The 16169-nt window shown below is 43.6% G+C and overlaps 1 protein-coding gene across 1 annotated transcript in view; it reads left to right on the plus strand.

The window, feature by feature from the left end:
- Positions 1-9547, plus strand: part of LOC125464756 (coagulation factor XIII A chain-like) — a 102472-nt gene extending 92925 nt beyond the window's left edge. Inside the window, exons 13-15 of the mRNA XM_048557537.2 lie at positions 1212-1372; positions 3684-3820; positions 6625-9547. Coding sequence (XP_048413494.2) covers positions 1212-1372; positions 3684-3820; positions 6625-6763 — 437 coding nt within the window. The 3' untranslated portion in view covers positions 6764-9547. The remainder of the gene's footprint in view (positions 1-1211; positions 1373-3683; positions 3821-6624) is intronic.
- Positions 9548-16169: the final 6622 nt, after the last annotated feature.

The following is a 16169-nucleotide window of genomic DNA, read 5'->3' on the forward strand; positions in this document are numbered from 1 at the left end:
CTTTATTCAACTTGGTGTCAAGCCCCTTGAATGTTGACAGAGCTGCATTTGACCAGACAAGTGCCAAACATTCCATTACATTGCTAATGTATGCCTTGTGAACAGGCGTTAGAAAATAAAGAAGTGAGTTATCTCCTGTGGAATTCATAGGTCATAGAATCCCGGCGGTGTGGAAATAGACCCTTCAGCCCAACAAGTCCACACTGACCTTCAGAGTGTCCCACCCGGACCCATCACCCTATAATCCACCTAATCTACACATCTGCAAACACTGTGGGCAATTTAGTATGGCCAGTCGACTTAACCTGCACTTTGAACTGTGGGAGGAAACTGGAGCACCCAGAGGAAACTCACACAGACATTGGGAGAGTGTGCAAACTCCACACAGACAGTCGCCCGAGGGCGGAGTTGAACCTAGTTTCCTGGTGCTGCGAGACAGCAGTGCTGACCGCTGAGCCACCGTCGCCCCGACCTTTGACTTGCTGTTGTCGTCACTGTTTGTATGTGGCTTGTCCAGGTCATCTTCTGGTCAATGGTAACCCCAAGGATGTCGACAGTGGGGAATTCAGTGATGGTATTCAATTGACTGTTAAGAAGAGATAGAGAGAGTTTAACATTCATTCCCGGAACTGTGCACTTATTTCATAATCATCATAAGCTTCATACTAAGAATTAAAATCCAGAAGAGACCCACTAATGAGTGACCATACACTGCATATAATAACGTCGTAACTTCCATACAATTCACTTTACTTCATGATACAACTAGTGCTGTCTGCAAATATTAATTACCTGCCTTTTAGTGTTAAGCTAGTTTTCAGTGCACACTGCAAATCTTTCACGGTTTTTCTTCCTGTTGGAGCTGTCTCCTCTGTGAGTCAATCATCTTTAAATTCACTACATTGGAAGAGTATGTCTTGTTCCTAGATTACTGCCACCAGTTGCTATGTGGTTGGTACATGCTGTTCTTACACTCAGTTCTTCACATCTGGGATATTTGAGGAAGTTGTACTGGATGTACATTTTTGTAGCTAATGGAATGATCAATTTGACCTGAATTGATGGAAACCAACTACTTTTATCAAAACAAGACACGTTTTGATAAAACAATGCTGCATTAAAGTAAAAAGACAGGCTCTAACTTCAAAACAAAGGATAACATTCTTCTGCTCAAAGATGGTTTTCTAACCTCTTCCTGTCACTGCCCGCAGTTCATCGGGCTCAAGTGAGGATCAAGTCAAAGGACTATGTCGATCATCTTGTTGAACAATCCATCCTGCACTTTTTCACCAGTGGCCGTGTGGATGAAACAGGGCAGACCCTGGCTGTCCAGAAGGCTGTACCACTGCTGATTCCAAAGATGAACATGAGAGTAAGTTATGTGTAAAATGGGCTCAAATGTCTATTTCTGCCAAAAGAGGGAGATGCACTGTTATTGAAAAGCAGAAAAATAGCGAAGGGTTTTAATTTTGCACCTGTTAACAAGAGGGGTGTTACTCTTGGAATGAAGTTCAATTCCATTTGAAGCACCTTAGTGATGGTGGCGGGCATTCAGGATGATAGTTGAAAATGGCTCATCAATAATATCTTGCATTTGTTTGTTCAATTTCGCCAAGTTGAATTGCTTCTGTTTCAGATTCTTATATATTTGCAAAAAATGGTGAGCCCAAGATATGTAATAATTAGTTCTCTAAGAGTATCTGTATTTCATAGCAGTCTTTGTTATCATCCACAGCAATAAATGTAAATGGATAATAAAATAATCATTTAACAGAATCCTGTGATTCTGCAAGTTTGGGAAGGTTGAAATGTGTACAATGCAAACTTTTTTATCCACATCACAGTATAGAGTGCATGCTTCTGATATGCTCATAATTAATGGAGCATTGTTTTTAATACTACATATCGTCCATGATCAAACCAAATGAATTAAGATCAGGCCATATGAGATAGCTTGTATTTCAATATCATAAATTCATAAATTAACTTCAACACAGTGCATAAGGAAAAATGAAAATGCAATTACATTTTGGGTCGTAAATATGGAATAAAAGAAACAATACCTCTTCATGTGGTATAAATTATTGTTCCCTTTGAGTTTTGGTACTCTTGTGATTCTGTCCTGATCAGTGCATGCCACTCTTTTTCAACCATATTCAACTCCTGCACCACCGAGCAAATATTCACGCTTAACAAATAATCCCTGATTAGATATATGTTTCAATGACAGTGCTGTAATTTCTCCTTGAACATTTCATATTTCCTATGCTTGATATCACCTGGCTTCCCATTTGCTCTGTATTTTGCTAATCAGCAAACAAGCCAATTGCACCTACTTTCTCAGACAACAGATGCTGATAGTCACCGAGTGCATTTAAAACAGGGTTAGTTAAGTTCTTGATTGGTAAGGGGATCAAGGGTTAGAGGGAGGAAGCAGGAGATTAGGGTTGAGAAACTAATCAGCAGTGATCAAATGGGAGAGCAGACTCAGTGGGTTGAATGGCCTAATTCTGTTCCTATATCTTATGGTCTGTTTCGATTAAGTCATCTCTGACTCTTTTGAATTTTACAAGGTACAAACCTAGTCTGTCCAACCCTTCCTCGTTGAACAACTCACCTACTGCAGGTATTATTCTGGTGAATCTTCTCTGATCTGCCTCCAATTCATTTAAATCCTTAAATAAGCAGGCTGATACTATGCAGAATAGCCCCGACGTGGTTTCAGCAGTTCTGAGGGAAGGTCGCTGATCCCAAAATGGAAAAGCTGTTGCTCTATCCATAAATCCTGGCTGCTTTGCTGAGCGTTTTGCCCCAGAAAATGGCATTAAATGGCATTAAAATGTATCCACTGTGACTGTTAGAAAATTTCTGTATCGCGGAAACACAGAATCCTTATGTGTGGATACAGGCCATTCGGCCCATTGAGTCCACACCAACCCTCTGAGGACCATCCCTCCCAGACCCACCCCATCCCTGTAACCCCACATTTCCCATGGCTAACCCACCTAGTCTGCACATTGCTGCTCACTATGGGCAATTTAGCATGGCCCATCGACGTACCGTGCACATCTTTGGACTGTGAGAGGAAATCGGAGCACCCGGAGGAAACCCGCACAAATGTGGGGAGAATTTATTCTCTCAGCAATTTCACAGTTTCTGTAGGAATCCTCAGGGATTGACAAAGGATTGAGACCAAGGTTGATTGATTCTTGTCAGCACTTGCCTAACTTTTCAGTGCTCTAACCACAATGGCAACAGGTTGCTGTCTTAACTAAATGATAATGGAATGCGTAAAGATAGGGATAGTCAGTATAAAAAATTTAAATTTTAAGCTCACACAAGTGAGGTGGCTTGCAAATGTGGTATTCCAGTTTCAAGCTGAAAGTAATTGAAATATAAAATGTTCAAGGAGAAGTTACGGCACTGTTGTTGAAACATATATCTAATCAGGGATTATTTGTTAAGCATGAATATTTGCTTGGTGGTGCAGGAGTTGAATATGGCTGAAAAAGAGCAGCATGCAGTCATCAGGACAGAGTCACAAGAATACCAAAACTCGAAGGGAACAACAATTTATACCACATGAAGAGGTATTGTTTGACCATCATGTGGATTCAGGTTGATAAATGATTAATTCACAGTGGCTCCTAACAGATGTGTTTTCTTCCCCCAACTCTCTTTAGGCTGAAGGCCCAGCAATGTTTGGGCGTGAGGTAACGATAGTCATTGAATTTACAAACCCTCTCAGAAAGCCTTTGGAACATCTGGTTCTTCGCATTGATGGACTTGACTCACGGAAGCCTAAGTTAAAGCTGTTCAGGTAAGGAAAATCAATATCAACATCAGTGATAGAAGTGTCACTGAACCTTGACTTTAAATGATGCAAAGTGACTCCATAGCTTTCAAGACTTAATATTGAGTTCAAAACTTTTAGGGCCTGAACATTTCCTCCAATGCCTTTCCCCTAACCCCCAGACACCAGGCCCTGTTGCCATGTGGGCTGCAAGCAAAGTGATCCTATTCTGACCCACTTGTGGTCCCCGTTAGCAGCTATTCATTCTCCCAGGCTGACCGTAACCTGTTTTTTTTTTGACTGCCTAACTTTTTTTTCTCAGGGCTCCATCTCCGCCTATCATTTACTCCTTCCCCACCCGCACCCCCACCCACTTACCTCACCTTCAGCATTTAGACCGATCCTTTTGTGGCTACAGTCAGTTCTGGAGAAGGGTTATTGGGCCCGAAAGATTAACTCTGTTTCTTTCCTCCGATGCTGCCAGACCCGCTGAGCTTTGCCAGTAATTTCTCGTTTCGGATTCCTGTCATCCGCTGTTCTTTTTTAACCTCACTAAATATTGTTTCCGGCAGTGCGTCCCTTTATTAACATATCTTCCTACTAAAAACTCAATGTCTCTTCAGGCTGTGGAAAATTGACAGAAAATACAAGGGCCAACTTTAATATCCCTTCATTCAGCGAAAGGAGCTGATGGAGCAGGAGTAGGTTTGGATGGTGAGGGCTCATAGTGGCGTTGGAGGTGAAAGTCTACACTTTCAGTATTCTCGAGACTCTGTCGATGTTGCCTATGTCCCTCTCGGTTGAAACAACAAGCGAGAAACAAAAAACACTCCCAACTCATGCCCCAGAGCAAGAGAAATGGAGTTGATTTCGGTGGTTCGTCACGTGGTGAGCAGCTATCAGTCCACGTCCTGGAATTACCCCCTCTGAGCTTTGCTTTCTGTCCACAGACGGAGAGAGTGAATGTTTCCAAATGAAAGAACTTGAACAATTGGGAATTCTGAACTGGTCAGGCAGTGTCAGTGGGGAGAGAAACAGACTTTTCAGAACCAGAGAAAGTTTTAAGTAGCTCTGTCACATGTCTCACTTTTTCTTTCTAGTTCTGGCAAAGGTTTATTCTGAAACACCAGGCTGAGCCTTTCTCTCTCCGGGCTGAGCCTTTCTCTCTCCGGGCTGAGCCTTTCTCACTCTGGGCTGAGCCTTTTTCACTCTGGGCTGAACCTTTTTCACTCTGGGCTGAGCCTTCCTCACTGCAGTTTCAGCCTTTCTCACTCCGAGCTGAGCCTTTCTCACTCCGGGCTGAGCCTTTCTCACTCCGAGCTGAGCCTTTCTCACTCCGGGCTGAGCCTTTCTCACTCCAAGCTGAGCCTTTCTCACTCAGGGCTGAGCCTTTCTCACTCCCGACTGAGCCTTTCTCCCTTGAGGAAGAGCCTCGAACCCAGTCACTCTCATTGGCTGTGGTATTCAGGAGAGAAAGGTGCAGTGACAGGACTGTATCTACCATTGGGGACCAGGTTTCCCCTTTTTGGGAAATAAATGTCAGACGTCACGTGAAGCTCTAGCTGCTGGATGCTCCCACTGTGAACTCTGCCATCTGTAAAACCTGGGAAAGTTCCACTTCATGACTTTCCCTGAGCTCCCTCCAGGGGTTTCCCCACACCACTGGATGGGTTACAATCTCCAATGTGAAGCTAGGTCTAAGAATAACACAAAAATTTGCCTGGGTATTGGAAAGCCAGTCGACACTTTTATTTGCAGATTTTCTACCCTCGCCCATCCCCCTCCCCAATTCTCCTGGGCACACCGCACTCCTGCCCCCTGCCCCCCACCCTGGCACCTCCAAAGCTACTTCCAAGGAACCAAGCAAATCCTGTTCATCTACTCTATTTCTCTGAGTGTTTAAGGTATTTTCTGTTTTTATTTCTGGTTTCCATTGTCCATTGAATTATAGGTTCAACTTAATGATATCAGTCAGCACTCACCTAACTTTTCAGTGACGGATTGACACTGGGAACAAGTTACTCTCGACTAGCGTACTTAGGGGCAAGGATAGTCATGTATGAATAATTTAAATGACAAGCTAACGCAAAAGGAGTGGTATGAAGTAGAAAACCCTGAAAGTCAAATTATGACCCTGTGTTGTTCATCCCTAAATCTCGCCTGGGGATTATTCTTAAACCTGAATAGTTAGTTGTAGCGTAGAGCTTGAATATGACTGAAAGAAGTGAGCTTTTTCGAAATTTCCCAGCTTACATTCATGATGACAAAATCGCAAGAATACCAAACCTCAAAGGGAATAGTCATATTCACTGCATTTAAACATGTCACAGTCAGCGGGAATTTGAACTCTGGTTGGTGAATAGTTAATACACTGTTGAACAGTTAATGGCCAAATTTAAGTTTAAATTTGGTCCAAGCAAGTCAACTCCTGATTAAGGCATTGCCATTGGGATTACACTGGGCAATGGCAGACCCAAAAAGCGAGATAGGGCTCAATGTACGCACATATCCCTTCGGTTTACAGCAGACAGATGGCCATGCGTCAACATGTGCAGATTATAACAAGCATAAGTAAAACACTCAAGCTGAAACTGCTTGTTTGCATCATTCTTGGCACAATTGGATTGTTAAGCAAGTGCTGTCCCGTTGCAGAATGTTGCAGACGATCTTCTGAGTTTTGCACGAATGGGCTGGTTGAGGGGTGGTTAGTACTCTATCTGTTATGAATGGTCAAAGAAGGTTTGGCATTCTTGAGATTCTGTCCTGATGAGGCAAGCTTCAACATCAAATGTGAACAAGTTTGTAACACAAATAACATCTTCCATTTGCAGTATCCTCCCAGAAAATGCCACCTTAACAACAAGGGAATTGTTTGTGCCTCGGAAGCGGGGTCAACGCAAAGTGATAGCGAGCCTGGACTGCAGTGCATTGAGGCAGGTTGTCGGAGAGTTAGAATTAAACGTTACATAGGAAATGTAAATGGAGCAGGCAGAGAACCTTCTTCTAATCTGCCTTTAAAAGGAGTTTTCTGAAGCTGTAATCTGGAGCATGTATTAAATGAAAAGTTTAAAAGGCAATTCTGATGTTTTCATCCTCCTATTTTTGAGCTTGTTTTCGTGCTACTTTGTATCAATTTTTTTCGCTTCAACCAATATCAAATTGATTACAACACTTAAGACATTTATCCTTGTTAAATTTTACCTATCTGTGCTCTAACATTTTTCAAACTGTGCAGTGCTTATGTTATCGTTAGCTGGATACCATTAAACTAGAACAGGGATTATATCAGTAAGGTGTTATTTCTCTTCACCTGTGGCTATATGTAAGTTTAGGTCAAAAGGAAGGTACAGACCTAGTCCTGCAGCTTGTTACTTTACTGGGTACCTGAATGAAAGGGCTGTTTGTATTCACTTCCTTTCTCAACTACTTTACTGTGTCCCTTCTGGATCTGTTCTGGAATACGGAATCCACAAGTACCAGGCAAATATTTTTCACCCAAGTTGCCATTTTTCATGTGTCAGCCCATGTGGTGTTTGCCAAAAAGCTATTCACCTTGAAGGGGCATCACATTTGGATGCAATCCTCTCCACATCCTGTTCCCACCTACAGTCACTTCCCTGCAGCTGAGGGTGGTTGACTGGTTCATAACCGATATATGGGGCTGTGGGTGGTCCTATGGGCTGGGAGGCAGAGAAGGTGCAGTGTATAGTTGAGAGCTACAGAATCTTACATCCTTTAGCTGTCACCAGGCAGCGATCTGCTCCCTTTTACTTTCAAAAGTATTCAAATCATACCTATGTATAAGTGCTAGTTGCCATTACAATTTTGCTTTTCTTTGAATGCAATGCAAGGCACAATATTGAATATTTTGATATTACTTTACATAACTTTTGTAACCGGTAAGAAATAGATAAAGTTGCATGAGCTCGCAGTTTTACATTTATGTCACATAAGGGCGTTTACATAGGACCAGCATTTAAAGGTTATCAAAGATGAGAGAAGTTGGACACTGGAGTCCTCTGAAACTTGGGACAGTTTTATTCAGAATGTATCTGTGCTGCCTCTTTTCAGGAAATTGCCTCATTCTGTCCCTGTACAAAGTATCCCACATATGGTCAATCATATTCATCTCTTCCTCCCTCCAAACTTGCCCATCCCGTACCCTGGCTGCTGGGTACTACACAGATTGTGTTCACACAGGCCTGGGCTTATAACTGTCCTAGAACAAAGGCCACATTGTGAAAGACAGTACCACTTAGGGCACATGCCCAGACTTGTTGGACCTGTCTCCCTTGCAGTTGAGGACCATTGGTTACAATATTCAGGCTGACACAGTTTCATGCAACCAGAGATAGGTGTACTGCTATCTCCTAGCCCTCTAAATCCAACCCTACCACTGTTTGGCAATTCTCTGATCCAAAAGTCTGGATTATTTGGCTGTTGGCCACATATTGCTCAGAAAAGAAGATGTTTGTGATTCACCCCGGAGAAATCTGTGTGTTCTGAGCCTCCTACCTGAGTATCAGGAGCAACGCGGTTGCCCTTATACGTGTCACATAAAAATGCCAATATGCCTGTCAGCGCCAGGGACCCAGGTTTGATTCCACACTCGGATAACTAGCTGCTGTTAATGGGGTGTTTGCTATGTTTAATGTACTAAAGTGCTTGATAGGTGCACTTATGAAACAAAATTTGACACTGAGTCACATTGTCATGAGGGCAAGAAATAGAGTTAGGCTTTAAAACCACCAGAAAGAGGAGTAGGAGTGGGCCATTCAACAAGACAATGACCCAGCTCCATATAACCCTTAACTCCCCAATAATTCCAACACATGTCAACCTCCTCTTTAAATCCAGTCAGTGATCTAACGTCTACACCTCTCTTCGGGAGAGAAATTCTGACGTTCACTGCCCTCTGAGAGACGAAATTCCCCTGTATCTCAGTTGTAACGAGTATCCCCTTGTTCTGTAACTGTGGCTCCTAGTTCGAGAGTCCTCCAGTAGTGGAAACATCTTCTCAACACCTACCCTGTCGAGTCCCTTCAGAATCTGGTATGTTACAATAAGTTCACTCCTCATTCTTCTAAACTCTAATGAATAATATAGCCCCTCTCGATAAGTTAACCACTTCATCCCAAGAATTAGCTGAATTTCTTTTGCACAGTTTCCGAAGACAGTGTATCCGTTTCTTTTAAATACAGGGGCTAAAGCTGTACACAGCACTGTGTGTGCAGCACCACTGCTATTCAGTACTTTAAGGAATTTCTCAAAGGAGAAGAGAGGGGGAGATAAAGTTTCGGGGAAAGAACCTAAGCATCACTAGCAGAGCTATTAAATCCGAGCTGGAATTGTGTAACTCTACTACACCAGTATCAGATATTTGGAGGCTCCAGTTTTGATCCACTTAATGGAATCTAGATTGGAAATTAGTATATCAGTCGACGGTGTGGCCCGCATATACAAAAATTTACCACAAGGTTATTTTTAAAGAGGTCACAAATAATACATTGCAGAGGAAGCGGGTCTTACAGATTATAGTTGCTTACATATTGCGAGCAGCATAGCGTCTTAGGAATTCTCATTGAGGGATCACAGACTGCCCTGGTTTCCTGATAGGCATTTCCAGCGGTTTAGCTTTTCCTCAATGTATATACCATTATAACACCATGATGTGCCATGAATTCTATTATGAGAAGCTTTATTTGTAGGTTTATTTTGTATCACTCATTTTTTATAATGTGCACAATCATTATTCCAAGTTGATTGCTAATAAAATGAACTTTTCTGTAATTTAGTCTTCATGTCTTCTTTGTGTGATTAGGTGATGAAAGTTGAACTGATATAGTTCTAGTTTACTGCAGCCGGTTATTAGGCTACTACAGTTTCTCACAAAACGGTATGGAACAATGTAGTGCCATGTACAGGCAGATCCAGATTCCATGGTCTCTCCTTACAAGGAAGAGAGGGCAGAATTCAGACTGACCCTCGGAGCTCTGGAGAGGAATCTAGTGCAGATCACAAGTGTCCTCAACTGAATTAACAACGAGGGTGAATATTCTTCAAAACAAAAGAAAAACGATAGTATTTCGGAATATAGCACAAGTTAATCTGAAGCAGTAAGGTAATGAGACTTGCCCTTTTGGTTTTATACTGTTTTTGTCTGTTCTGTATAAAATGTAAGGAGCTGCTGATAAGTGGAGAGAAACCTCTGAATAATTTAAACAAATGCAGCTAATAACTAGATTCAGACGACTAAAATAATGCAAGAGACTGCATTAATTCAGGGAGTATTTTTCACTGTCCAAGGATGTAGGCAATGTTGGCAAGACCAGCAGATTTTATCTATCCAAAATTTCACTTGAGCAGATGGTGGTGAGCTACCTTCTTGAACTATTGGTATCTGTGTGGTGTAGATCAATCCACTAAACTCCTGAAGTAATCCAGTTTCAGATTTCAATCATTATATCATGAGGGCCTCTTCCTGTTTCCACTATCTTTTTGAAGGAACAAAAATTTGGAGTTGAGTTGATAAACAGAGAGCATAGCGATGTAATACTTTGCAAAAGAACCGCGAGCAACATTTTTATGCAACAAGCGCAGAAAATGCCAAAGAAATTCAGCAGGTCCGGCAGTATCAGTGGAGAGAAAAACAGTTTAATGTTTCAAGTCCAGGTGGCTGCTTCAGAACTGAAAGATGTTGGAAAATAGCTTTCTGTTTATATTTTCCGTAGAGGCAGAGAAGGAGCAAGAGGGCAGATAGTGTAAGGGACCTGTGCAAAACTCAGAGGGGTTGTTAATAGTGGATAGTTGTAGATAATGATGGTTGTTAGTAGTTTTTATGCAACTTATTGTTATGGCATGGAATATAGCGCCTGGAAGGGCAGTGAGAACAAATCCAGCAGTAATTACAAGTACATAGAAAGCTGAGATTTGCAGTTATGTGGAGTAAGAGCAGAGGACTGTGGCTGTCGTCCTGCTCAGAGCCCAAGGGTGCCACTGAAATGGCCAACTTAGGGCCTCTTATCACCACCGCTGACATCTGACCAATGGTGGGTAGGCCCTGTGCCCTTTGGAGGAGCCTGCCTGGTTTCACTCGGCTACCTCTCTGTGAGCTCAATGGGTGGGAGAGATGGGGAAACCCGCTAATAGGAAACATTGTGGACTGTGGAGACAATGGCCAGTGCCATGGCAATGTGGCAATGCCAACAACTCACTGCCCCTCCCCAACCCTAGTTGCAGCCTGTATAACTTAGGCCCATTGCCTCATTATGGAGGGAGCATTTGTGGCCATCTCCTCTTAGTTGGGCACGGTCCCAGCAGCAACCTCTGCTCCTGATGTTCCTGCTGGTACTGAAGTGCTGCCAATCTGCCAACTGGCCAAACGCTCTCGGAAGGGAGTGGGGTCTTGTCCCTTGAAGGGATAGGAGCCTGAACGCTGGCTTGTCAGCTGCTTGAGGGGCAGTAAACCCAGACAGACCTTTCTCAAGTGCTTGAGGTGGCAGTATCTCCTGCTTCCAGCCATTACAAAGTAACCCCCGTCACAAATTACAGCGGCTGCTTCTGAGAATCCAGGAGCAAATTCTTGGCATTCGTCACCATTCTTTTAACAGAAACCTAACCTCAGTAAAATAACGAGCTAGCAGAAGAATGAGATCTGATTAAGTTTCACCTTTGTAGGATAGTACAAACTGTCATTAGCAGACTATGATATTTCAAAGCTGCTTTAATCTACTCCTCACATGGGAAAGAAAGAAAAGCAAGCATTGGCTTTCTATTGTGAGTGAGCAATTTGGAAATGCAGCAGTGTTCCATTTCATTCAATGCTTAACATAATCTCGAATCACCTAGCTTTTCATTCCTTTCACATCGACACTCTGGATGTGTTGCTTTAAATCTGTCACTAGTTTATGTGCAGTAAAACTTCTTAATTTGCAATGAAGTTGGCTGTCAGAACTTAGTTCTCTGGAATGCTGAATATATGCCTGCTCACTGCACAGCTCTAAAGGGTTTATATTCTGTGTCATTAAAGTACTTTAAACCCTTACTGGATTAGGGTCAAACAGAGTTTCAAATGGGATTTCCTTTCAGCATAGGAAGTAGAATGAAGAATATATGAAGGTATAAAGTGCATGCAGCAAGGTTTTGTTTCCTTGCCCTTGTTGAATATTGGTTTAGGGAAATGTTTATAAAACCCAACCATAAGCTTCTTGTGTTCAAAGCTTGTAAAGTAGATTGTGACCCCTCTATTGGCAAGGGAAATTTGGAAGCATAGGTACTGCAGGGTTCTGCAAAGGACATGACATGGAGGTGCCAGTGTAGGACTGGGGTGAACAAGGTCAGAAATCACACAACACCCGGTTATAGACCAACAGGTTTGGACTATAACCTAGTGTCGTGTGATTTCTGACCCCGCAAAGGTCAAGCAGTCGATGGTGTAAATTAAGAGATTTTTGAACTCCCTGGGAACTCACCTTCAATAATGTATCAGGTGAGGAATACACATTTTGTAAGTCAAATAATGTTAAACACTCTGCAACTAACTTTCAATCAAATAACTTCATAGATTTAAACTGTTTGTATATCGGCAACAAATAGTGCATTACTTAAAGAGTAGTGAAATGAGATGTATTTCCTCAGTTTTGCAGCTGGCTGGATCCTACTGCCCACTGGTGATTTGCATTCCATTTTGGACAAAATTATATCCTTGTGAGCAATTGCGTGGGAGTTACATCATCACTCACTTGCAAAAATCATATATGTTCTAGCAATTTGTCTTACTAACTGGACGTCTGTTTAAAACAACATTCTAAACTTTATGCTAGAGATGGAAGACTGCTTTGCGGCAGCAGGCTGTGAAATAGGAATTCACACTGATATCTAGGTCAGCCTGGAGCACAGGAAGCCAGGGTATTTTTAGATAAGAGTTTCTGACCAAGTCAAAGTCTTGCCCGCATGCTCACCAAGGTCACATTTAGTTTTGTTTTTGTGCTGTATTCTGAGCAGGTACCTGCCCGCTTTGAAGATAGGACAGTCATTGAGCTTGACCTTTCTAACCTCACTCTTGTGATTCAGAATAACGTTAGCACAACTGAATGTTCATCGTTTTAATTTCATACGAAGCGCAGTACTTTCGACCAAAGTGTGCATGTCTTACAGGACCAGTCAGGCTAAACATAGACAGGATGTTCCCAATGACTGAGGAGTCCAGAATGAGGGGTCTTAGTCTAAGGATAGACTGCTGCGATGAGGTGAAATGTCTTCACCCAGAGAGTAGTGAGCCTGTGGAAATCTTTGTCACAGACAGTAACCAAGGCCAAAACACTATAAGATTTCAAGAAGACTTTGGATATAACACTTGGGGCTAAGCAGATCAAAGGATACAGTGCAAAAACAAGAAGAGGAGACTGAGTTGGATGATCAGACATAAGCGTGTTGAATGATGGAGCAGGCTTGAAGGGCCGAATGGCCTACGCCTACTCTGATTTTCTGTGTTTCTCTGTTTTTAATATTGCACTCAAGAAGATGTATGGAAGTCCTCATGAAAATGTGGAATTCTTAAGTTGCCTGGGTGCGTGTGAAATAAAAATAAATCGACAAAATGTCTTTTTTCAGCGACACATGGAAGTGGCAAAGACCATGGACTTATGCTCCTGATGCACAGTTCCCTGGCCCCAGGAATATTCCTGAGATAATAGGCGCCGAAGTAGGTCCTGTTGGAATAAATGCCAGGCATGTTGATTATGATGTCTGAATTTCAGGAAAGTAATTCCAATGGAAATGCCCGGACTGCGAGTGGGAATTCCCACATTTATTCTACTTTTTTGATCGTGTTTGAGCTGCCAACCCATGCAGTTCCTGCCCTTTCAACTCCATTCAGGGCCTTACTGCTCACCTTTCACTACTAAAAACCAGTATTCTGGAAACATGCAGCAGGTCAGACAGCATCCGTGGTGGGAAACAGAGTTAATTTATCAATGGCCTTTCCTCAGAACTAGAGCAAGAACTTTCTGTGGGGCAACAAACTGGGGTACGGGTGGGGAGGTTGGCAACTGGATGTGATGGTAGAATGACAGGAACGTAGGGCAATATGTTATCTGTGTGCCAGATGGGTGGTCAGGTTAGGTACAGAGTTGTCAGGTCAGGGGCTTAGCCAGGTCAAGTCACTAGTAGTTGGGAGGGTCAGTAGTGGAATCTACCTATGCTGCATTTTGGGAGGGAGTCAGGTCTGGTGTTAGGTCATGTTGAGGAGTTACAGGGAGTCAAGGAGATGCCACTTCACTGTGATCTAGGGGTTAGATGTAACCTGTGAAATCCTATTGTGGATCTCTATTTTTTAAAATTTCCTCACGGGATATAGGCATCACTGGCTGGGATCAGCATATACTGCCCACCCCTAATTGCCCAGAGGGTAGTTATAGATTCATAGAGTTGCACAGCACAGAAACAGGCCCTTCAATCCAACTCATCATGCTGAACATGTCCCCAAACTATTCTAGTACCACTTGCCTATGTTTGGCCTATATCCCACTAAACCTTTCCTAATGAACCCGTCCAAATGTCTTTTAAATATTGTAACTGTACACACATCTACTATTTTCTCTGGCAGTTCATTCCATACACGCACTGCCTCTGAGTGAAAAAGCTGCCCCTCAGGTCCCTTTTAAATCTTTCTCCTCTCTCCTTAAAAAAAATGCCCGCTAGTTCTGAACTCCCCCACCCTGGGGAAAAAGACCTCTGCTATTCTCCTTCTCAGTGCCCCGCATGATTCTATAAACTTCGATAAAAGTCACACTGAAATTAATGATAGCACCACTAAATCCAGCCCCAAAATCAGGCTCGGTGAGACACGATAGAACAAGGGGATCGGGTGGGTGGGTAACTGGCTGGTCGTGCAGGGATGCCAACAGTGTGGGTTCATTTCCTGTGCCAGGTGAGGTTACTGTGAAGGGCTCCCCTCCTCAACTTCTGCCCTTGCCTGAGGTTAAACACCGCCCAGTCGTCTCACTAATGACAAGAGAGCAGCCCTATAGTCTGGTCGGACTCTCGTGACTTCATCTATTACTTACACCAATCACATTCAACCACCTGGCTGTGGTTTTGGAGTCACATGTAGGCCTGACCAGGTAAGGATGGCAAAGTGTGAAGCTGGATGAACACAGCAGGCTAAGCAGCATCTCAAAGGCTGACATTTCGGGCCTAGACCCTTCATCAGAGGTAAGGATGGCAATCTCTTTCCCTAAAGGGTATTAGTGAACCAGATGGGTTTTTATGACAATCCAAAGTAGTTACATTAAGCTAACCTTTTGTTCCAAATTTTTTTTATTGAATTAAAACTTCATCATCTGCCATAGATAATAAAGTGTGAAGCTGGATGAACGCAGCAGGCCAAGCAGCAGCTCAGGAGCACAAAAGCTGACGTTTTGGGCCTAGACCCGTATCAGAGAGGGGGATGGTCAGAGGGTTCTGGAATAAATAGGGAGAGAGGGGGAGGCGGACCGAAGATGGAGAGAAAAGAAGATAGGTGGAGAGAGTGTAGGTGGGGAGGTAGGGAGGGGATAGGTCAGTCCAGGGAAGACGGACAGGTCAAGGAGGTGGGATGAGGTTCGTAGGTAGGAGACGGAGGTGCGGCTTGGGGTGGGAGGAAGGGACGGGTGAGAGGAAGAACAGGTTAGGGAGGCAGAGACAGGCTGGACTGGTTTTGGGATGCAGTGGGTGGAGGGGAAGAGCTGGGCTGGTTGTGTGGTGCAGTGGGGGGAGGGGACGAACTGGGCTGGTTTTGGGATGCGGTGGGGGAAGGGGTGATTTTGAAGCTGGTGAAGTCCACATTGATACCATTGGGCTGCAGGTTTCCCAAGCGGAATATGAGTTGCTGTTCTTGCAACCTTCGGGTGGCATAATTGTGGCACTGCAGGAGGCCCATGATGGACATGTCATCTAAAGAATGGGAGGGGGATTGGAGATGGTTTGCGACTGGGAGGTGCAGTTGTTTCTTGCGAACCGAGTGGAGGTGTTCTGTAAAGCGGTCCCCAAGCCTCCGCTTGGTTTCCCCAATGTAGAGGAAGCCACACCGGGTAGAATGGATGCAGTATACCACATTGGCAGATGTGCAGGTGAACCTCTGCTTAATATGGAAAGTCATCTTGGGGCCTGGGATAGGGGTGAGGGAGGAGGTGTGGAGGCAAGTGTAGCATTTCCTGCGGTTGCAGGGGAAGGTGCCGGGTGTGGTGGGGTTGGAGGGCAGTGTGGAGAGAACAAGGGAGTCACGGAGAGAGTAGTCTCTCCGGAAAGCAGACAAGGGTAGGGATGGAAAAATGTCTTGGGTGGTGGGGTCGGATTGTAGATGGCGGAAGTGTCGGAGGATGATACGTTGTATCTG

This window comes from Stegostoma tigrinum, chromosome 2 (assembly GCF_030684315.1).
Source record: "Stegostoma tigrinum isolate sSteTig4 chromosome 2, sSteTig4.hap1, whole genome shotgun sequence".
NCBI lineage: Eukaryota > Metazoa > Chordata > Chondrichthyes > Orectolobiformes > Stegostomatidae > Stegostoma > Stegostoma tigrinum.